The sequence below is a fragment of the Antrostomus carolinensis genome, unplaced genomic scaffold (genome assembly GCF_000700745.2).
Source record: "Antrostomus carolinensis isolate BGI_N321 unplaced genomic scaffold, ASM70074v2 scaffold2086, whole genome shotgun sequence".
NCBI lineage: Eukaryota > Metazoa > Chordata > Aves > Caprimulgiformes > Caprimulgidae > Antrostomus > Antrostomus carolinensis.
The window spans coordinates 1,145-23,241 of record NW_010319634.1 but is presented as its reverse complement, the minus strand read 5'-3'; the positions used below and the strand labels follow the sequence as shown (position 1 = coordinate 23,241).

General features: G+C 43.2%; 1 protein-coding gene across 7 annotated transcripts; it reads right to left on the bottom strand.

The window, feature by feature from the left end:
• Nucleotides 1–960: 960 nt before the first annotated feature.
• On the bottom strand, nt 961–16,641 carry ATG13 (autophagy related 13). 7 transcript variants are annotated; one of them, XM_010169299.2, is made up of 17 exons: nt 16,573–16,641; nt 15,665–15,745; nt 14,889–15,008; nt 14,398–14,444; nt 13,706–13,846; nt 12,789–12,829; nt 12,153–12,249; nt 11,688–11,786; nt 10,866–10,956; nt 8,356–8,454; nt 6,581–6,691; nt 5,831–5,964; nt 4,548–4,665; nt 3,743–3,820; nt 3,323–3,439; nt 2,734–2,862; nt 961–1,485 (listed from the first exon to the last, which is right to left on the bottom strand). In XM_010169299.2, exons 1-17 carry the CDS (start codon nt 16,639–16,641, stop codon nt 1,408–1,410), a joined length of 1,650 nt encoding a protein of 549 aa, XP_010167601.1. In that variant the 3' UTR covers nt 961–1,407. The 7 variants fall into 7 exon arrangements, with proteins under 7 accessions (XP_010167601.1, XP_028941104.1, XP_010167603.1 ...); XM_029085271.1 differs by having other exon boundaries at nt 6,581–6,664; XM_010169301.2 differs by lacking the exon at nt 8,356–8,454.
• Nucleotides 16,642–22,097: the final 5,456 nt, after the last annotated feature.

The window sequence follows — 22,097 nt, the reverse complement described above, 5'->3', positions numbered from 1 at the left end:
GTGATAGCCAGCTCATTAGAAAAATAAAATTTCAGCTGATCAAAAGCCAGCTGAGTAAAAAGTACCATAAGCTCCCCAAAAAATGTGCTTCTTTCAAGGAAGCTGCCTTCTGAATGGCTGAAGAACACTGCAAATTCATCCATGCCTATCAGATACAGCTTCTCACCAAGTCCCTGCCACTCCACTCCACTGCTGTGTGCATTTCATTCTAGCAATGGGCCCTGACTGGATGTAATGGACACATAGTCCCCCAAACAAGAGTATTTATTATATTAATCAAGTCTGTCTTAGAAAATAAATATCTTGGATATTTTCCTGCAAAGAGAGACCAGTCTCACTGGCCAGGGTTCCATGGCACACTTGCTATCTGCAGTGATCCAGGGCAGAATGACCCGCACTACTACATGAAAACAGAACATCTTTTAAATATAGGTTTCTTTAAAAGCAATAAATATTTCTTGATTCTTAAGATCATCTATTAACCATAAAGCAGGAAGGTTTGCAAGGGTTAGAGGAAAGAATCTTGGACTAAGACTCCCTAGTTACGTAACCCTAAAGAAATAGGATTCCTAGTATTTACAGTTACATTTCAAAAGCAGAGACTATGAATTCAGCATCATCACAGCTGCTACGTGCAGGCTTGCCAACAGTCAGCACTGGTAAACACAGCGTGGCCGAGTGGCCGTGCACTCGGGAGGGAAATGTGGAAAGAGCTTCTGTACTTTCGTTCCTGCTGCTCAGCACGTGTCACAGATGAGGCCTCACACCAAACGACTGCGTAGAGACCCCCTTCCTTAGAAGCAGGAAAACAAAGGTCACGTGTATGACACAGGTCCCAAAGCTGAGGCCTCTCCCTCGGCTCCAGCCACTCAACACTGAAGTCAGGATGAAATGCCCCCTTCTGTGGAATGGATGTCCTGGACTTAAACCTGTTGAATCTGCTGAACTCACAGACCTTGGAAACGAGCCAAAGCTTTCTATGCTTTCACAGGATCAGAGACTGTAGGAAAAAGTCTGTTAGCAAGAAGCTATCCCTAGGGAACTTACACACCATAGGACCTTTGGAGGAAGCATATGGCAAGTTTTCACAAAGCTCCTCCATGCAGAACAGAAAATAAGTTTCATACATTGGAGCTTGACTTCCTCTGTCCCTAGTGAAGTCTTAAATTCAAAACTGACTGTGAGCAGGAAAAGCTGTCCAGAACTATGTGGTGGTGGAGTTGAGGACAATCAGCAGATGAGCTGCATCTGCTGTTGAAGAGAGCAATCAAAGAGAGCTCACTGGATGGAAGGAACTAGTCAAATTGAGACAAAAGGCAGAGCAGAGGCGATAGAGATGGTTGTGGATGTCATTCTCCAGGATGCCTTGAGGAGGAAGAACTGCTGCAGCAAAACTGGAAAACAGCTTCACTGCAAGGTTTCCACAAAGGCATCGAACTCTTTGACATTTTTCTCATGGACTGCCAGCTTCTCTGGTAACGAGTCCTGGAAGGGTAAAGAAGAGTGCCAGTCAGGGCTCATTCACAGCAGATAAAAGGCAGCTTTAAACACACACTCTTAAGGTAAAAATTCTGTTTCTGAGTCATGCAACCCCTCTCCACTGCTCTGGCCTCCCCTTCCCACCTTCACAGAACCAGGAGTCCTCTGGCAGCATCCAGCAAGTGACCCTGAGAAGGGCACTCTGCCCGGAGTGTGTTTATTCTGCAGGAACAGAGGTGCACTGGGGCTTTGCCTTGTGCAACTCCTGCCACCAGCTGCAGCACAATAACCTGCTCCTGTCACTGCTTTCATCCAGCCATCTGCAGCTCTTAGCCTTTGGTGTTCATTTTCCCCCACAGCATGTTACAGTGCTTGTGAGCCCAATACAGCCTCACCCCGACGTTTGACTTTCATCAGCCACACCAGGATTTTACCTCTGCTCAGGTCTAGTTTGACACACCAGAGGTTTAGGATTAGTTTTGGGGGTTTCAGTGACAACCACAGCAAACATGTGGCAGCAGCTTTCCACTTGAAGATAAACACACCAGTTTCAGAGGCTCAGGTGTGCCACAAACAAATGTGCGTTTGTCTGGAACGTACTAGTGAGGGACCCACTTTCAGAGGAGTCTCTTCTGAGAAGTATAGAAAAGACATGGACCTGTTGGAACAGGCCCAGAGGAGGCCACAAAAATGATCAGAGGGCTGGAGCACCTCTGTTGCGGAGAAAGGCTGAGAGAGTTGGGGTTGTTCACCCTGGAGAAGAGAAGGCTCCAGGGAGACCTTATTGCACCTTTCAATACTTGAAGGGGCCCTATAAGAAAGATGGGGACAGACTTAGCAGGGCAAGGGAAGAAAGATGGGGACAGACTTCTTAGCAGGGCAAGGGGACAGGACAAGCAACAGGACAAGGGGTGATGGTTTAAAACTAAAAGAGGGAGATTTAGACTAGGTCTGAGGACGAAGTTTTTTATGATGAGGGTTGTGAAACCCTGGCCCAGGTTGCCCAGAGAGGTGGTAGAAGCCCCATCCCTGGAAACATTCAAGGTCAGGTTGGACGGGGCTCTGAGTAACCTGCTCTGGTTGCAGATGTCCCTGCTCACTGCAGAGGCATTGGACTAGATGACCCTGAAAGGTCCCTTCCAACCCAAACCATTCTGTGATTCTATGAAGATATGACTTCTTTCAAACTAAGAGCAGGGAGAGCATTGTAAAGAACATGCAGTTCCCACAAACAGAAATCTGAGGGTTCCATACCAAATCCTCTGCCATGGACTGTGCTCCAATGTCAATGGAGAGGCTGCTGAGTTGAGGAGGGTTCTGAAACTCGCGGTAAAACGTCCCCAGGTCCATTGGAAGAATGTCATCTTTTGAAAATGCTGGTTTCTAGAATCAAAGATACTGCTGTCAATTCCCATTCAGAGACACTGGCTTCCCCTTTGCCATAATCTCAGGTAAAGTCATTACCTGCTATCAGTAAACATCTTGGCATTACAACTATTGCTGCAATAATGCAGATTAAATAACTGCAAAACAGCCAAGATCCGTGCTTGCCTGAGCACTTGAAGAGAGCATTTCCTCTGAATCTGGCTCCTTAAGGCATCAGAGAGAGGATGGCAAGCCCAGATGTTGGTAGGGAATTGAATGAGTATTTAATTTGTGGCTGTTGATTCCCAGGACCAGTGTCTTTGCAGTTTTGGGATTGCTAAACTCTAGTTTGGAACTGAATCATTTGGTCTTTTCCATCCCTGCTGAAAACTCCTGTTACGTCATTTGCTGTTGTACCCACACCTGAAGCCCATCTGAGATGCAGGTGTTATGTGAGAACACTGATGAGAGCACTTACAAAGTCAATCATGACAAAGTCATCGTGGGTGTTCCCTGTGCTGCTGCCGCTGGAGCCCTCTGAGTGTAAGCTGCCTTGGAGAGGAGATGCAGTTTCTGGGGAGTCAGGAGGATTGACCTGCCCAAGAAATCAAAGATGGTGAGTACTGATCTCATGATCATGTCTGTCTGTGTACTGTGACAGTGTGGGGACAGTCAGGAGGTTGGACAATGAGCACATGCTACAGCAGGGGCAGCAAACACATGTTATTTGCATGTCTGGAGAGGCCAAGACTCAACATGGGAGATTTCTTGAAACCAAACAAAACTGAATAGCTAGTTCTTTGCTCAAAAACCAAAGCGTGTTCAAGATGGGGAATAGCATGGATATTGCATAAGGGATGCTGAGAAGGCACGTATTATACCTCTGGAAGAGGCTTACCATGGGGTCGTTATCTTCCAGCTCAACATTCTTGGGAGCAAACATGGCAAAAGGAATGTCTAAGTTGGCCATGGTCACCTGAGGAGATTCAGCAAACAGAATTTCACTAAGATGCTCTGCTTACCCAGCACAGACATGATACTGCAAGTCTTTGTCAGGCAGGCTAAAAATTGCCCAAGATCATGTCAGCAGTTAGGCAGGAGGCTGACAACCTCATTTAAAAGGCATAAAATAGGGAGATCGTACTCAGCTGACCTAATACAGATACATGCCCTGGGGTGGGAGTGCTTATATACATCCTGTATAGTACAGGAAAGGATTAACAAACTGCTACAAATTCAAACAATTCCCCTTCATCCATCCAAAAGGCCTAGAAGAGGGCTTAAAAACTCCTGAAAAGCAGCCCTAGGAACTGGGCAGATGTCTAAGCTGCCCTAGCTGAGCTTCAGTGCTTGCTTACTTGTGATGAACTGGTCTACTGCGTGTCCCTTCAAGGAAGGGAGGCTTGATACCAGCTTCCCCAGTTTATGAACCTGTGGTAGTGGCAGATCATTGTGAGACCTCAAGTCTACCATACTCAAAGAGGACATTGAAAAAGCGAGGCAAATTCAGTGCTGTCACATCCCAAAAGGATTTTAGGAAAAACAAGCCTGTGAAGAGACCCTGTAGGGAACTGCAGCAGGCAGGAATATGTGCTCTCAGTCTCGGGCTGCCCTGGCATTGGGGTGTTTTTTGCTCCTCTGTGTAGGAACAGATGGGAGAAGCAGGGTATTATGGTGCTCTCAGAAGATTTACTGCTAGTTACCTGGTTAATGGGTTTGTTGACAAAAGCTCCCACCTTCCGGATAAAGATGGTCTCCAGAAGGTCATGTGGGGAGCCACACTTCCCTTCGCTGCTGTTTGATACTGTTTCTGTGTCCTCGCTGGTGGAGGGAGGAAAACAGACTATTTAGTGACTCATGGCACAAACAACATAGATAAATCACAGGCTTTACAGGACCCCTTCATTTTTCTGGGTTTACTCCTAGTATTGGAAGAAGGACAACAAAAATCTCTGTCCTGTGCCACGCCTTCCTCTTCAGTCATGAGCACAAAAGGGGAGTGGGATACTTGTGGAATCAGATTTTTATTTAAACCTGGAAGAAAACAAGTTGAATGAAAAGCTGCTCCAATTGAAATAGCCTTTTCTTTTTGGAGATGGACTTCTAACTTCAGAATGTGCACAACAATTCCGTGTTCACCACTACTATTTTTTCAGCAAGACGGCAGTCGCAGACCCGTCAGGAGGTGAGGGCAAGAATCAGAATTCTCTCTGTCACTCAGGTTACAAAGGCAGCAGCATCACAGCAGCCACTGCCAGTATAATTAATTCACTGCATGGCTATTAGTTATTTCTATGACCTGTTTTATTCCTACCACAGATACTCAGAACTTAAAAAAAAAAAAAATGGTTGAGTCTTCTGGCAAGAGGACTATTTAGACAGCACACCCAGAAAAGCGCTAGTGCACCTATGATTTTTGGTTTCCTCATAGCAAGATCTCTGCTTAAGATATTTGACTCAGACCTATGTGACCCCAAGAGAGAATTCACAAGAAATAAATGTGGTGACCAAATAAAAAAGGATTTAATGAGCTGAGAGTCAGGTGATTTAGGACTGTTTGAGGCTGCACTGTTTCCTTTTAAGTAACTTTGTGCCTTAAGTTTCTTAATAAAATAGTGAGCAGATTTGCAGTAACTACAACTGGTTTTAGTAACAATTCATATTAAGTCTCTGGAGAACTTAACTCACTTCTGAACTTATTTCATCTTGTTTTATAATCAGCAGAAACAGTAGGGAGATTTTAAAAAGATAAAGTTGAGGTAACAGCATTTGCAAGGATGTTACAGGATTAGCAGGTGTAAGTAAATGGGTGAGATGGTTGTTTGATGAAAGGCTGGAAAAGCCCCCATCAGAGAAAGCTGCTAGTTGTTTCTGAGGATGGAAAGACAGTAGTTATGCTACAAACAATAGTTAAAAAAAGGGGAAAACACAAAGTTTTATCTTAACAGGGCTAGCGCAAGTGGTGGATCACCTTAAATCAACCTACCTACTAGAAGGAGTAGCTGCTGAGTAGTGGACTCCATCCAGTGGGGTGCACATCCTCTCTTGGTCAGCTTGAGTGCCATGTGCTGGCTGGCTAGGAATTGGGGGAACTCCCCCCTCTTTGCCTGGGCCGATCAACTGAGATGGAGAGGAACGGGTCAAGTTAGAGATCTCAAAATCAGGCCAACACCACAGCACAATGCAGAGCAGATCCCAACGTTTTGGGACTAGTTGTGGGGTTTTTGGCATATGATTGGGCTCTAGCCCTTCATGAGGCAGAGAGAGGTGTCAAGTAGAAGGTGATCACCACAATACAAACACTTTTTTTATTCCCTTCCTACTCTGCTCTTCTCCCTTCAGGTCTGTTTTATGCCACAGAGCTCTCTGGCCATAGGTCCTCTGCTTCAAGGAGGGAAAAATAACAACCTCTTGCTACCATCACTGTGTCAGCAGAACTGCTACAGGGGCAGCTCTGTCAGACAGCCAGAGTTTGGAATCAGTGATGTGCTGGTGCAGGCAAACAGGTCTTGTGCCTGCTCTCTAGTTTCTCCATGTGACCCCTACCCTACCCCAAAGTCAAGGATGCTGAGGAGCCAATTCCCAGCTCCTTTCTCTATATTTACCCAAGATGCTTTTCATTCCTGAAAGACAGGATGCCAATGCATATGCACTAGTTTCAAGGCCTCTCTCAGATGTACAAGTGACACGTTATGGTTGCAATACCAGCCACACTTGTTCTACCCTCTACAAGTACCTGGTGAGGGTGTGCAGCGTTCAAGCCACCGGCAAAGAGTACAGGATACCCCATGTCAGCTGATCCAACTCCCAGGGCAGCAGGCTGATAGGAAAGACGAGAGCTGGAAAGCTAAGAAAGAAGAGAAAAAACAAGAAGGGCAAAGGGAGAGGAGAGAGGAAGGGGAATGACCCACAGTCTGAATAATCATCAGTCACTGAAGAAGGAACAGGAAAAGTCAGAGGCACAGCACAGCATTTCGGGCTGGCAGAAGGATGCTAGCTTTTCACTGGAATCAGTCATGAAGGTTGTTACTCTAAAAAGTTCTTATTGCAGGGGACTAAGTCTGGGCCTTGGCAAGAAAACAAGACTGGTTTCCTACACACGTAGCAGGAGGCCGTGCAAGGTATGACTGACATCCAGGCACAGGGAAGGGCTGCTCTACAGGCCTGTTTCACATACTGGAAAAAACATGATTGCCATCATCAAGTTACTGAAGAGCTAATATTTAATATTTTTCCCCCAGAGCAACTGTTTGAATCCATTCCCATTGCATGTTAAAGCAGCTGATCTTCAGGGCCTCTTCAAATACCTTCATCTAAAGAATAGAGAGTCCCATAAATATGCTAGAGAACTGGGAAGCTAACCCTTGTGAGATTGCTTTAAGAATGAAGTGCTGGAAGCAGTGAAACCCAGGAGAATTTCCTTAGACACCATAAGCAGAAATCTATCTGGTTGGATTAAATAAAACTTTCCTGTTCTGGCTTGCTTGACCTCAAGAGGAACACTTCTTTCAGAGGTCTGCACGTGATAATCCAGCAGTGCCAACGCTGACATAGTTTACAAGGGTCTGAACGATCAACAGCACTTTTATTCACGAGGCTAGTTAAGGTGAAAGGAGAGATCTCTTCTTGGAGAAGAGTAGGTGTAACATTGGTACATGTTTTGCTCCTAGAGGTATTCAGCCAGCCTGACTCTCTTTGAAGAACTCGTGTTGCTTTGAAGATTACTTTACACTCATCTTCCTGTAGAAATCCCTAAAGGATTTCTAGGGACTGTTGCCACTGATATTACCTCTGTTTAAGAAATATTCAGTATATCTACAGCCATGCTTCTCCATTCTATAACCATTTTTCCAAGTCCTGTCTTAAGCTGTTAGCATTAGAGGTAGAAAACGTTTAACCTCAAACTGCTTCATTCTCTGCCTGCCTTTAAAAATCCTCTGGCAATTCTGTGGTAGCTAAGTGCTCCTATTTTAAAAAATATTTCTCTGCCCTCTGTTGTGAGAGATTCTCACAAACATGAGGAACGTGACTTTAAACAAACCTGCCAGATGTAAACAAATAACAGTAAGTCAGGTCTTCATGAGGTTACTTGTAACCAGGAAGAGAGATGAAGAGAGATTTTTTTTGTTCAGGGTTTTGGGTTCCGTCCATCCCTCCCTCATCTTTCAAATTCCTCCTCTGTTTTAACCCAGGAGAAGTTCTAACTAATGACTGCACAAGTTCTAGGGACACTGGCTGTGAAGAGGAAACACTCAGGACTGTGCATTTCTACTTGTGTCTTTCACTAACAATTAATCCTTGCAATGGCTGCTGGTTATTCAGGGGTGCTCGTCCTGTCTTTGAGAGCCCTTCTCAGCTTGTCTCAGTAATGTGCCCGGCCCATTTTGGGTTCACCAGCCTTTCCCATCCACAACAAACATTCCACACTGTCAAATTTGTACTTTCCTGTATTTGTTCTGTCATGCCAGAACTATATCTGGCCATGTATAGCATATTCTGTTGACAACTCACTTGATGTGAAAAGGCCAGTCCCATCACTGGGACCTTCAAGGTGTCCGTCACCACAGGAGGAGGGGTCTGAAAGTGTGCCTTTGTGACAGTAAAAACACACTGTGCACAGACACAGACACACAGAGGAAACAAGGAAAAGAGAGAGTGAGAAAGGGGGAGAGAGAAAGAGAGAGAGAGAGAAAAGGACTTCAGAGAAGAACTATAAAGAGTTGGATGAACTGAATGCTAGTGAAGAGGTTTTGGCTGCAGCAGCCACACCTACACACAGAGCAGAAGTCTCAGTATTGCCAGAAGCACATTCATTTTATAAAGAATTAACTGGTTTCCAGTCTCAGCAAACCACTCAACACAGGTAATATTTTAGACTCCAGTGAACACTGACAGAAAGTAACTGCCAGAGACTCTGTTCCACAGCTAATTGGAATTGGTACCAGCCAGTCAGCAAGGAACAGGCAGAGTGAATGCCAGAAAAAGCCAAGAGTAATTATTATTTTTTTTAAATGTACAAATTACATGTATTTCAATACTCTCCATCCATACATACTCCTAATCTTCCAGCATTCTGAGGGATGGTAGCTTGGCAGGTCTGTGCTGCACCCTTAGAAAAAAGGGGATCCAGACTCGGGTGCAATTCAAACACACTGGTGTGGAGAGAGAACTCCTTCAAAAGGAGTGATGCTCCAGAAGTGAACACTGTCTTACAGAGGGTGCTAGTGCACAAAGGGCAATCCAAACCTCGTTCAGTCCCATTCTTCCTCCCAGTCATTTTCCTACCAACAGTTTTCAGTTCTAGGAAAGCTTCATTTCTGGGCACTACCCATGGCCAGACTTTCTCTGGATTGCTGGGTTACTCCCCAACTCCCACAGGTGTGCTATGCGAGCTCAGAGGGAGAAGGTAACACCTATTCCTTTGTATCGTGCAGGTTAGGCCTCATTTCTACTGGGAAGGCACAGATTTGGGCAATTTGCCTGCAGAACTACACAGTTCCCAGTATTTTCCTACGCATTCAGTTGTATATAGAAAGCTGGAGACACAAAATAATTCCCCCCCCCCTTTGATTTACTTTAGAGACCACTCTGCCAAGACAGCCTTACAATTCTAACTGTGGTAGCAAAGATTGGCAGTTGCTTTATAAATAAGCACACAGCATATGGCAACTATGAGCCACAGGAAAAGCAAGAATGTAGGCTCATACCTAATGTAAATCTTCAAGGTTCATCTGGTTTCATAAAGCTTTTCCCCTCAGTGACAGCAAAGCTTTGTGTCCCCTGGGGAAATGTCAACTTCAATGTATTTCCATGCACTATTCCTGTTCAGTAACACTGGCACGAGCAGGCCAGTGGAAATTTCCTTATGCAACTTTTTGCATTTAACCCGTTTTGTGAAAAGGGAGGACACAGCTCGGCCACAAACTCATCTCCTGAGCTGTGTTATCAGAGAGTACGAAAAGCTTTATTCCATCAGACTTACCGTGGGTGCTGGCTGGTTAGTTCAACATTGCCTGATGATTTGTCACTCAAAATGCACTTGGCACAAAAATGCTTCCTAAGAAAAGCTCATTTCCAGCTGATTCATACAGCAGAATTCATTCTGCTAAACCAGTCAGACTAATTCCTCTGAAGCAGTGGAAAGACCCACAGTAAAGTCTTTCAGTTTGGAACACCATTCCAATTATACTTTATTCTATGTTTCACATCACCAGCAAAAGAGACTGAGAGTCTTAAAATTGTCTTTAAAGTTCAGTAGAGCCATCTGCTTGGCTGGACAACAAGGCAAGACATTCCTGAATATTTAAAGCAATAGAACAACTGCAAATCTGTTTTCAGTTCAAAATACAGAATTGTGGAGTCAGATATATTAGGATGGTAAAAGAAAGAGGGACTGGAGCTTGGGTTTTTTTGATATTCAGAAGGAAATAATTATCTATTTATTTTAAAATTGAAACGTAAATTAAACTTGCATAGGTAGGTGGAAGTACAGAGTACTAAGTCCCTAGTTCAATACTATGACCCAATTTGTTCGCTGACACTTATTCCTGCTTTGCTGCCCCAACTAGTTTTAGATGGTCCAATAAATACAGCTTTTGTCTTTTTCCTGTTTTTCCACTCTGCAATGCAGAAAATGTGACTGAGCTACAAGCATCTTCCTGATACTTCAGTGTTTCTTTCTCAATGTCAGTCTGTTATCTCTACTTACTCTGCCTGGCATCAGTCTCTCCCCTTCTTGCAGTATTGTTATGTGAACGTATCGAGCACATCTCAGCCCAGCTACAAGAGTGGGTTCTTTTAATCTTTCTCAGTAATTCAGTCTTTCTTGTCCCCTAGCATTTTATTGAAATTAGTATCTAACTAGGCTCTACTCAGAGTGTAACAGTATAAATAACCCACACATTAAGTTTTAATTAGCAGCAGGAGGCTGCCTGTTTGCACAGTAGTTGATGTAGGAGTATGCACACTACCCCAACAGTGACTGCTCTGTCTAGGAGTAAAAAGAGCCTGGTTTCTCTTACCTGAGATGGAGGAGAGGTGGAAAAAGACGTGGTACACACTTCTTGAGAATCCTCTACAGAGGGGTATACTGCAGCATTGTCCTCTCCAGCTCTAAAGCAGGAAGAAAAGAAAAGCTTTCTAACTGGAAATATTCCTTAAGACAAACAGTAAAACACACTGGGACAAACGCTGCAGGGAGGTTGAGAGTATTTGGGTGGAGTTGAAAGGAGAATTATGAAGGGCTCTACTTTGCAGAACTGAGGAAAACAGGGTATGGAAACTTTTAATTTTCCCCAGGTGCTCCTCTTCTACCCCTAAGCAGAAACACTTCCCTCTGTTTTTTTCACTAAAGCTTTTCTTACACCAACTAATGCTACTGGCTTTGGTGTTTACAGAACTGTTGTCAAATGATACTGCTGGTCCCAATCTCAGTGCCCTCAGGTGAATTTTAGAGAAGACAAACCTCTTATGTACAAAGACAAATTTAACTCTTATCTTTCCCCAAGGGAAATATCTGGGGATGCATGCCTCTGGACATGTAGTTCTACAGCAGGATTAACTGTTAATCTTTCAAATTCCCAAAGGCAGCCAAAATTAAACATCCTTTGTGTCCAACTGTTTCTGCAAAGAATTTGGGAAAATACTGGGCCTTGTTGCACTCGGTCTTCTAGACCTGAGGAGAAAAATTTCATCCTTCCTCATGCTCAACTAGGCCAATACAATTGCCACTAATCCTCCAGTCTCCCTTCCCATGCAGTCAGCAGGTAGTGGAAAAGGCTCTGTATTTGGGCATAATTGATGCCTTCACCACGGCCCATGACTTCAACTCAGTAGTTCCTCACCTGTAATTGCAGGGATGCATGGGTGAAGAGCTGGGATAGGGACGGTCCACAAAGTGATCAATGATAATCCCCATGATAGGAGGGGTCCTCTCAAACTGCCTGCAAGGCAACAAGCAATGGTGTTATTGGTAAGGCTGCTTTTTCTCTCTACTCTCATCCCAGTTCGTGGTGCCCTCACAGAAAATCCTCGTGTCTGTTAATGGGACCAGAATATCTTTATCTTTATCCCAATTCAGCCCTGCAACTCCAAGTGTGCATCAACAATTCGGAGTTCTAGAGTCTGGCTCAGGGCTACCCAAATACACCCCTTTCTGCAAGACTTAAGCATGAGAGAGAGTATTCTGTATGAAGGAGAATCTCGGGAGGAAAGGATAAGCAGAAGGGAAAGATTTAGGAGCTGATACTATGAGAGGTTTAATAGCACATTATTGTAAAACGGTTTCTGGCATGATCACATTTTCTCACCTGGTTGACATGAAAGCGAGGTTGATTCTGTAGGCACAAGACAAAGTGATGGTGCCCACTGGGGTGCCCACTGTCCCAACACGGACTGTCTGGAAACCTGTAAGATTAAGGAATGATTATCAGTTTCACTGATTATTTATGTTCCATACTGCCCTATTCTGAGGTTAATATATCTTATTTCTACAGTGTTTCTGTTCTCTCTTACAATCTGAACTCCAAACAGACATACAGAACCCATAACAAAACAGTAGCACTAGGTTGCTTTGCTTGTAGGCTTCATCTACAAGACTTCTGATGTTGCTGCTTATCTTGGCCTAAAATATTGCTCTGAAGTGCTTCTTATACCTGAGTAGATCATGATCTCCTTTACCAGTCCTGCCCCTTATCAACATACCTCCATATTCTTATTTCAGTTCTGGATCACTGGAGTCAAAATGGAAATAACTCCAGATTTTGTCAAAGTGCCACCATTATACCTGTCACCTTATGACACAATCCTTCACTGATAGCTCCAGATAAAAAGCACGTGTAAAACTTCTGGCCTAATTTTCCTTGTGGCACTCAGGAATAGTAATAAATGGCTCGCCAGTATAGAAAACAGTTCTGCTCTAGTTTGTGGGTATTGCCTAACCATACCTTCTCCCAAGCCGCTCAGTTGCACTTCACCAAAATATATCCTGCAGGAAAAGGAAAAAGAAAAGGTATTCGATCCCGTGGGGACATAATGCTATACATATTCCTTATTTAATTTGATGAGTTGAAAGGTTAGAACAACTTTTCCACTTTAGGAAAAAAAAAAAAATCAAAAGTAGTGGCTAGAATGCCCATCTCAAAAAAACCTTCCAGCTACTTCAGAGGAAGACATATCATTTAAAAGGAAAAAGGAAGAGAAAATGGGCTGTAAAGAGACCTGCTCTTAAGTATATACCAAACCACCAATGGGAGCACCTGTGCAAACGATAACAAACCTGAGATTTATTCTAAATTAGCTATGCAAACATGTCAAAGACTTTTCTCAAAGCCAAAAAAAAAAGACTGGAAGGTGGTAGCCATGAACCACAAACCAGTCAGATCTCGCTGGTTAAACAAAGTTGAGCTCGGTATTTGGATGAGTAAACTGCAAGAACTACAGGAAGTGGAGCTGAGGATGCATCTTTAAAATGGAATAGCAGGAGAGAATCTGAATCTATGCTTCCAAAGCATGCATTGCAGTTGTGTGCAGTGTAGACAGGCATTTATCAAATACAGGCCAGACACTGAACAACTTGATGCTAATAAGCAATTTAACTGGTGCTTGCATGTAGAATTTTTGTTTTCTTCTCAACACAGTAGGCAAACAACAATACTTCACAGCCTGTGCTTAGTTTTTCTTTCAAAGGCTCATATGGAGGTGATACAGAGCCCAAAGTTATCTTCTGTCACTCATCAGCAGTAGTTAAATCCAAATCATTTGAATTTATATCACTCATCCCTTTTTACCACATTTACCGCTGTGCAAGTCTACAGCCTCTGATGTTTGTACTTCAAATGAGGGATTTAATTTTGCACTTTACCTGTACAATATTACATATTCATGGCCTTGTTTCCTTGAGAGTCTGTAGGCTGGAGTTACCCTGGTTATAGCAAGCAAAGACTTCAGCAGTAGAGACAGCCTGTTGTATACAGTGTATGAAACTTTGATTTCTTTATCACACCTACAGAACACAAAGGAAAAGATAAGTCTTTTGTTCTCAAGTAAGGGCTTTTGATTTTGGTTTTTGTTTGTTTTTAATCAAAATTAGTCTGGGCCAATTGTTTTAAGGTCAGTTTTGTTGCCAAAATGATAAAATAAAACCCTGGTGTGCCTAACTGTTATTGACCAACCAGCTAAGTGTCCTACTTCAATCTAGGCACCTGTTGTAGAGGTAATTGCTGAAAAGTGGCATGCAGCCTTCTAGTAGATAGAAACATCTTGTCAGTACTAAAACCACTTGTAGTTACTGAGTATATGAATTCTTTTATCTGAGGAGGCATATTAGTTGTAATGGAAGCATGAAGAAGGAATAAAATTACTAGTTTCTTTTCTTGATGCCAATATTAAATCAACAGTTTGAGTGCTGCACTGCACAAACAGGGGACTTCCCTCTGAAATGTCCCAGTGTGTGCTCATTCATCACCATGGATTGAGCATGCTTCCCCATTTCATCAGCTAAAACAAACACACACACACACACACACACAAAGAAAGTGTGAAGAATGCACTTACTTTTCATTCATTTCTAGACACCAAATTTCCAGCTCCATGGAGTCTCCCTGGATCAGAGAAAGGACAGCAAACAAAGGCTCGTTTCAGAACACGTACCTTTTCACATCTCATTAACAATCAGCAACAGCCATGCCTCTCAATGAAGATGTTTCTCCTGGCTCCCACTTTCTTGTAACAATAGAAAAAGGTGCACTGAAAGTCTCACTGCACAACTAGATCACCTGAGGCAATACCTTCCTCAGAATAGCTAAGCTCTTCAGGGTCTAAGAAACTAAATTTTGCTGCTCTATCATTTATGTGTTTGGTTTCAGACATCTGGAGTGAATTGCTTCTGTTAAACAATACGTTTATTTTCATTACCATACTACCTAACTTCATAAATTAAGACATTTTCACATTGTCTTGGACTAAAGGGCAGGAACTCTGGTAGATGACTTAAGATTCACATAGTAAAAAAACAAAACAGGCATTTATTTTGACTCCATTCTCACCTCTGAGGTTTTGAGGGAAATCTCCACGCACATAGACCGTCCAACAGCAGGTAGTTGTCCTGCCAGGGCTTTCTTTGCTTCATGAGTAACCTCTGGTATATCTTTGATTGCCAAATTGAACTGCAGAATGAAAGAGATTATTCAATTTTTTTAAATTTCTTTGAACTACTGCCTAATGGTACATTGCAGACAGACTCAAAGACCCGTATCTAACATACTAGGTCAGTGTCCACTGAAATATTTATGAAACAGAAAATTCCCAGATGTGCTCAGGCTTTTCATATTGGCAACATTTCCTTGGCTGCTAATTCAAATGTTTTTCTTGATCCTGCCATAAAAATCATGTTCCTTTTCCACCACTTGAGTCCTATGTTCACCCACAGAGTATCCTGAGTCTCTTCAATTTTACTAAAGCCCACTACTTACAAGTCCTGAATTGCAGAGTTGCCAACTTCTGACAGAAAAGAACTCATCACCCCACCCTCAGCAGATCTTAGAATTGCGCCTTAGCTGGCAGGAGCTCCTGAGAGGTATGATTTCTCTCTCCTCTAACCAGTCCTTAGGAGCCCAGAATGACACATTGCATGTCAACAACAACAACAAAACAACCCACCACCAACATTGAGCATAATTGAATACAGTAGTTATTCTGTGAATAGTTATTACAGTCTGCACAAGCCTATAACAACTACATTGTGTTCTCAACACACACGTGCGTGTGCACATAGATAAAAACCCCAACAGCTATGAAGTTCCTCTAAAAAACATGACTTTACCCAGTCAGAGCCTGTTGGGGAGGACGATGATCGGGTACAGATTTTCTCTCCAAGTCGGGCCTGGACAATTACTTGTACCGTCTGGAACAGAAAGGAAAAGATACACTTATCTTTTGAGCTCAAGCAGAGCCCTCAGTTCAGAATGTGAGCTAGACAAATTCCAAGTAAAAAAAAAATTAAAGGGCTGACCAGGATGTAGAGAAGTAGTTTTCTATGCTAGTCTTCAGGTGTAATCAAATTATTACATATAACAGGTAAATGTATTCTAGTCAGACAATCATTTTAAGCTGATCCCCTTCTTGGTAATAAGATGAAATGACTAAGTTGACTTTGTGATCAGGAGTTGCACAGTTTGTGGTAATAATGAAACAAAATTTACAACTGTATCCTGAACCTGGACACATAAATGTAAGTCAAGTGAATCTGTACATTTATAACACTGTCAGAGTATCTGCTTGCACCTCTGTACCAAGTGAGGCTGAATTTTATAATTACATAGCAACATAATTCAAAAGAACATTCTGGTATCATTGCTTTTGCATGCAATATAGAAGCTTAGATAGGCTGAAAGAATGGAGTCCAACAGAAGATACAACCTAACAGCTGGATGGTTTGATGTGTTGATAGGAGCCCAACGCTGTCAGAGGTGTGAAGTGTCTATAACTGATTCTACAGCAAGACACTTCTGGGGGAAGGAAGAGGATTTGAAGGTAGAAAAAAGGGGAAAATATGTTTTTCTAGTTATTCTCAGGAATCTCTCAAATTTGCAGTCAGCTTTTCTTGCTTTGGTCTTTAGCAAAACCAAAAAACCCCCCCTGCAAACCCCAACCCTGTTACTCTAGCCACAGCAAGTATGGCTTTTCTTAAACAAGAAAGAAGAGGCATTTGCTGACAAGAGAAAAAGTTACCTTTAAAGCAAAAAATTTGATGAACTTGTCCAGGTCCTTCCTGTCCTGGGAACTGAGATCAGTGTCCATTGCATATGGCAATCTGAAATAGAGCACAGGCACGGGAATGAAGTCTTCCTTCAGCTTTAATTTGGATTTCAAAATATGTTGCTGTTAGAGAAATGATAAGCACCAAAGGCCTCTGCCTGTCAAAATCCTAACATGTTAAGAACCGTGGGGGGTGAGTGTGAGGTATAAATGTGCATGAATAGTTTATCTGGTCAGTGCAAAAGATACTAGGAAACAAACAACAAAGAGGACTGGCAATTAAAACTGCATACAAGTTCTCCAATTTTGCTAGCTTAATTTAAAAAAAAACCCAACAAACAACAACAACAAAAACCCCAAACAAACAAAAAAACCACACCAAAAACCAAACCCAAAACACCCCAACACCACACTGACTGGATTCTATACCAAGCTATCCATCAGACAGGGCAGTCCCAGCTTCATAAATAATATATCTTTAGTTATCAACACTGCTCAAAACAAAGCCTGATTGTTTTATTGAGTCTGAAATTCTAAAACCAGTATTCCAGCAGTATTTCAGCAGATAGTGAAATCTAGATAATAAACCACTGCTGGAAACAGCAATACTGTTTCTTTACTTTCAGCAAACAGTGCTTGCAGGAAACCTGTACAGCTACAAATTTACCTAACACCAACTGAAAATATACATTTATTTTTTTTTTTGCCAAGGGATAGACTAAATTTCTGTGTTCACTTCTCTTGAAAGCTCTGAGAACAAGTGCTCAGCTCCCACATTCCCACATGCTTTGTTTTTCAAAATACGATTGTTTGCAGCAATACAATGAACTCACAGAGTGCCCGACGCCGGATTTCTGCCACCACCGTGTCATGTGGCCTGGGATTTTTTTCTGTCTCTCAGTTTCTTCACGTGCAAGTTAATAATCAGATAAAGACCGTGGGGAGGAATGCCTTAATTAGCAGCATGAATTGTACTTTTTGCTCATAAGCCTTCAAAGTATTAATTCACTCTTAATTCTTGTTGCTGGTTTTGAGACATCAGCCTGAAGCAGCTGGTGAAACATCAGGGACTGACGAAACGCGCGGCTCAGCGCGGGATCGCTGGCAGTCTAAGGTCAGCGAGCACGAGCAGCTGCCGTGCACAGGGTTGGTCTGCTCAGTGCTCAATCTTTAAGCAAAGACTTTTCACACAGAAAATATCTTACAAGCTTTAATGACTGAAGGGGGCCTACAAGAAAGCTGAGGAAGAACTTTTCAGAAGGGCAGTTAATGACAAAACAAGGGGAAATGGGTTTAAGCTGAAAGAGGGGAGGTTTAGATGAGATATTAGGAAGAAGTTCTTCACTGTGAGGGTGGTGAGACACTGGAACAGGTTGCCCAGAGAAGCTGTGGCTGCTCCTCCCTGGAAGTGTTGAAGGCCAGGCTGGATGAGGCTTTGAGCCACCTGGTCTAGTGGAAGGTGTCCCTGCTGATGGCAGGGGGGTTGGAACTGGATGAGCTTTAATGTCCCTTCCCACCCAAACCATTCTGTGATTCTATGACTACGCACATCCAGAATGTCTATTTAAAATATCTCAGTAGCAGTAAACACCTATTTTAAGTAATGCTTTAGGAGCATCACCCAAGAAGGGCTGCTAGATAAGAGTACGGCAATTTATAGAGCATTTTATAGAGAAGAGTGCTGCTTTCTGAATGACTCAATAAAAAGAAAGCTGGACACCTAATACAGTTGGAAGTTCCTAGGCTATATTCCTACTGCATCTCCCAGCACTGTACTGTTCTCAGTACAAATGATAACTTAATTTGAGCACTAACATCAGCGATTCGACAGTAGATGCATTACCAAATTATCCTTTGGATGTTTTAATCTTCTCATCAAAATTATTCTAGTTTCTTTCCCTGTCTTTACCTCCACTAGACAGAGATTACAGATCTTTTCTACCAGGGAAGGGTGGATGCAAAAGGAAGTCAGCACTTAAAGCGATAGATGTTTAACTGATGTAGCACTCAAAAAAAAAAGAAAAAGCTTTTAGTATAGACACTTCCCACTTAAAAAATAAAAAAGGTGAGAATGGCCTGTTATTATTCTTTCGATTTAACTTAGTAAAGCTCTGTAAGGGGTTGAGAGGACCCCAGATTTACAACAAAACCTGCCTGATATGGGCAATAAAATACTGCTTTAAAAAAATACATATTTTTCTCAGCTAAGAGAATGCTGACATTTAAATACCAGGAGAAATCAGATTAGCTTTTAATGTGAAAAGAAGTAAGAGGGCTTTTCTATGTGAGAGAGAGAAGTACGCAAGGAAGTATATTTCCTGATGTTGTAGGAGAGCTGTTAAATAACACACCTACATTCTGGGGCTGGAAAAGATTTCTGGTATTGACTACTGCAAGACATCCAGGAACTAATGGAAGTTGTTAGGCTCACTGGTCTGTTCAGAAAGGAAACAAAACAGATCGTCAGCATGGTTCTCTGTGCAGTGGAGGAATTAGTTCTCATGACAATATACCCAAATATTTCTGGAGAGGAGAGAAACAGCCACCAGAGCCACGTCTTAGATTCAGGGTTCAAAGAACGAGAGCTTCACGGTTCTGCCCTGCTGCAGCAGAACTGGGATCCTTCCTGCAAGATCTCAAACTATCTGTAACATTCATGACACATTTGGAGATTCACGCTCTTACCTCTCAAAGCTCCAAACGGCAGCAACGGTTGACTCACCAGAGCCTAAAGTAGAGCAGAAAGCATCAGCCAAGGCTTCCTGTCAAGAATCTGTAATTTCAGGGGGAAATTGAGACCCAGGAACTCAGCTCCTGACATGTCTAAGGGCTGTCATCTGACAACCACCATCTCCTCATTTTGCAGGAGGGCCTCTGGTGATTACCTGAGATCTCTGCTAAGGCTTAGGGCAGCGTTCACCTTTAGATTCATTCTTGATATGAGTCAAGACAGGCCTAGAATTACAGCAAACATTTAGTTTACAAAAATGCCTCGTTACCCGCAGGTTAGCTGTCACCAACCAACCTGAACAGGAAGGAAATTCTTTAAACTTAGTTCCACCAAACACAACCAACTTCTCGGGTCCTGCAGGTTGCAACGCCAGCACTGCTCCTTGTTAAGTGCCAGGCATGTGCTTAGCTCAAGGAAGACGCTGTCTCATTTTACACTGAATAACAACTAGAAGGAAATAACCTTTGGTCTAGGTTAGAAACTCACAGATGACTGATTCCCCTTCAACCACATAATCCCTTAAGTAAACTGATACCTCACTGCTTTAGCCTCACACATGGGCTGTTCACAGGTAAAAACAACCCGCAGAGCTTTTTGCTTTGTCTCCTTCTTCCTGCAACGTCCATTTCCACACTATTGCCTTTATTTGTACACCTTTGGTCTCCCCTTTCCTCCAAACAGAAACATCAGAGACAGGTGTTCAAAGGAGAACTGCCACGTGTGGCTCTTCTGACTAAAGCTTTATTCTTTCTCACAAGGTTAGGAGGCAGAGAAGAACACCAGGCTTACCCAACAGTGTAACATCTGAGCATTGTGCCTGATACGCTGCACTGGTATTTCTACTCTCCTTCTCCAAGGAGAAGGACACATCAGCGTTAAGTTGATGGCACCCTGTGTGCATGATGCAACGAACTGCAAGAACCCTCTCCTTCATGCCTTGGTAGAGCCCAGAGAAACAACAGCTCCCAGCACAACAGCAGCAGCAGCCACACTGCCTGCCAGTATCACAGCACTGGTGCAGGGTACCGCCTGCCAACACTTGCGTTACAGTATGTGTGTCACACGTGGGAATTTAGCGTCTACGTCTGTTTGGCGCTTGCTTTCGTAAACGGGAAAGGAGCAGAAGCACCTGACACATACCAGGCGTTATTACTGCTGCTGGGGAAAGTACATACAGGCTGCTTTCCTCACCTCCCTCCTCTGAGATTTCACTCTGAGCCGTGGCTGCTACAATTTAAAGTCATCGCGCGCTCCTTTCAAACAGATTATTTACCAATGCAAAATAACTGCTCGTGATTCCTATCCCAGAGTGAAATCAAAAAGAGCAGAGGGAAGAAAAAAGAAGGGCTGTTGCTGTAAGGAGAGGGCTGTGGACAGCTCTCCTCCCAGCTGCATGTTCCTGGCTACCTGTGCCCTTCAGACCGGGCTCCTTGTCCTTCATAGAATCATAGAACGGTTTGGGTTGGAAGGGACCTTAAAGCTCATCCAGTTCCAACCCCCCTGCCATCAGCAGGGACACCTTCCACTAGACCAGGTTGCTCAAAGCCTCATCCAACCTGGCCTTCAACACTTCCAGGGAGGGGGCATCTACAGCTTCCTTGGGCAACCTGTTCCAGTGTCTCACCACCCTTCCAGAACTTCTTTGTTAATACAGGACCCAAATCTCTGAGAACATCCCATGTGAAGCTCCAGAAAAGCCTCTGAATCACTCCGGTAACGAAGAAACACATGGAAGTTTTTGAAGCTTTTAATAGAGTGCCTTTGATAAATAGGCTTGACTGCCAAGAAAGCTTCCCTAGAACATCCCCTTCAGTGACCAAGAAGCTTCATTGCAAGCAGGTATTTTCAGCACATTAATAAGCAACTATAAAAAGATCTCCATAAAGACACGGCTGTTTCAAGGCTGTGCCTACAAGTCAAATTCCAGTATCCTACAATTAATCTCCATTTCATCATCTTAGTAGATTAGTGTCCTGGTTTGTAGCTGGGACAGAGCTGGTTTCTTTTTCAGTAGTTAGAACAGTGCTGAGTTTTGCTTTCAGCCTGGGACTTGTTATGAGAGACACACTGAGAACATCCCAGTGTTTGCATTTTGTCACTGGAAGTGAAGGACTTTGTGCTCTGTCAGTCTACGGGTGCAAGATCTAAGGGGGTGAGGAATATTGAAATTAATGAGCTAGATTGTCATTTGGCTCTGCCAAGGGGCTGTTCCATCTCCTGTCCCCCATGGGCAGGAGATCCATGAGGGGCTCTTCCTCTCTTGCTCTCTCTGGCTCTTCGGGCTTTCGCTTGGGCTCTCGCTCTTCCAGGGTTGCAGTTTCAGGATTGTCGCTCCTCCAGGAGCATTATTCTGAGAACGGACCGGGCTTTGTTGGCAGGTGGTGACCAATTGCACTGTGTATCACTCACTTTCATATTTTATTATTATTATTATCATTATTATTTCAAGTTTTATTTTATTTCCATTATTAAATTGTTCTTATCTCCCCCTACAAGCCTCCTTACCCTCGCTCCCCAATTCTCTCCCCCCTCCCCTGGGCTGGGGGGGCAGTGGGTGAAGGGCTGTGTTGGCTACTAGCCCAGTGGAACTATCACAATTAGTCAGAAACCTGGGGAGAGGGAGGCAACTGTTCTAAATTTTAAGGTGTGCCACTCATATTCTTTTAAAGTTTATGGTTTTTTTTTAAAGAGAAGACCAGAGTAGGTTCTAGCAGAAAAAAAACTGTTTCACATAATATAAATATTCTGATGAAATCAAAGGCTCTGT

What these genes read in the sequence shown, in the direction of transcription:
- ATG13 (XM_010169299.2), bottom strand. Translation starts at nt 16,641, where the DNA reads ATGGACACTGATCTCAGTTCCCAGGACAGGAAGGACCTGGACAAGTTC. An exon ending in CTCGCTTTCATGTCAACCAG is followed by an intron (nt 11,787 to 12,152) that starts GTGAGAAAATGT and finishes GTTGCCTTGCAG; the next exon opens with GCAGTTTGAGAGGACCCCTC. An exon ending in GACTGGCCTTTTCACATCAA is followed by an intron (nt 6,692 to 8,355) that starts GTGAGTTGTCAA and finishes CTTCTTTCTTAG; the next exon opens with CTTTCCAGCTCTCGTCTTTC.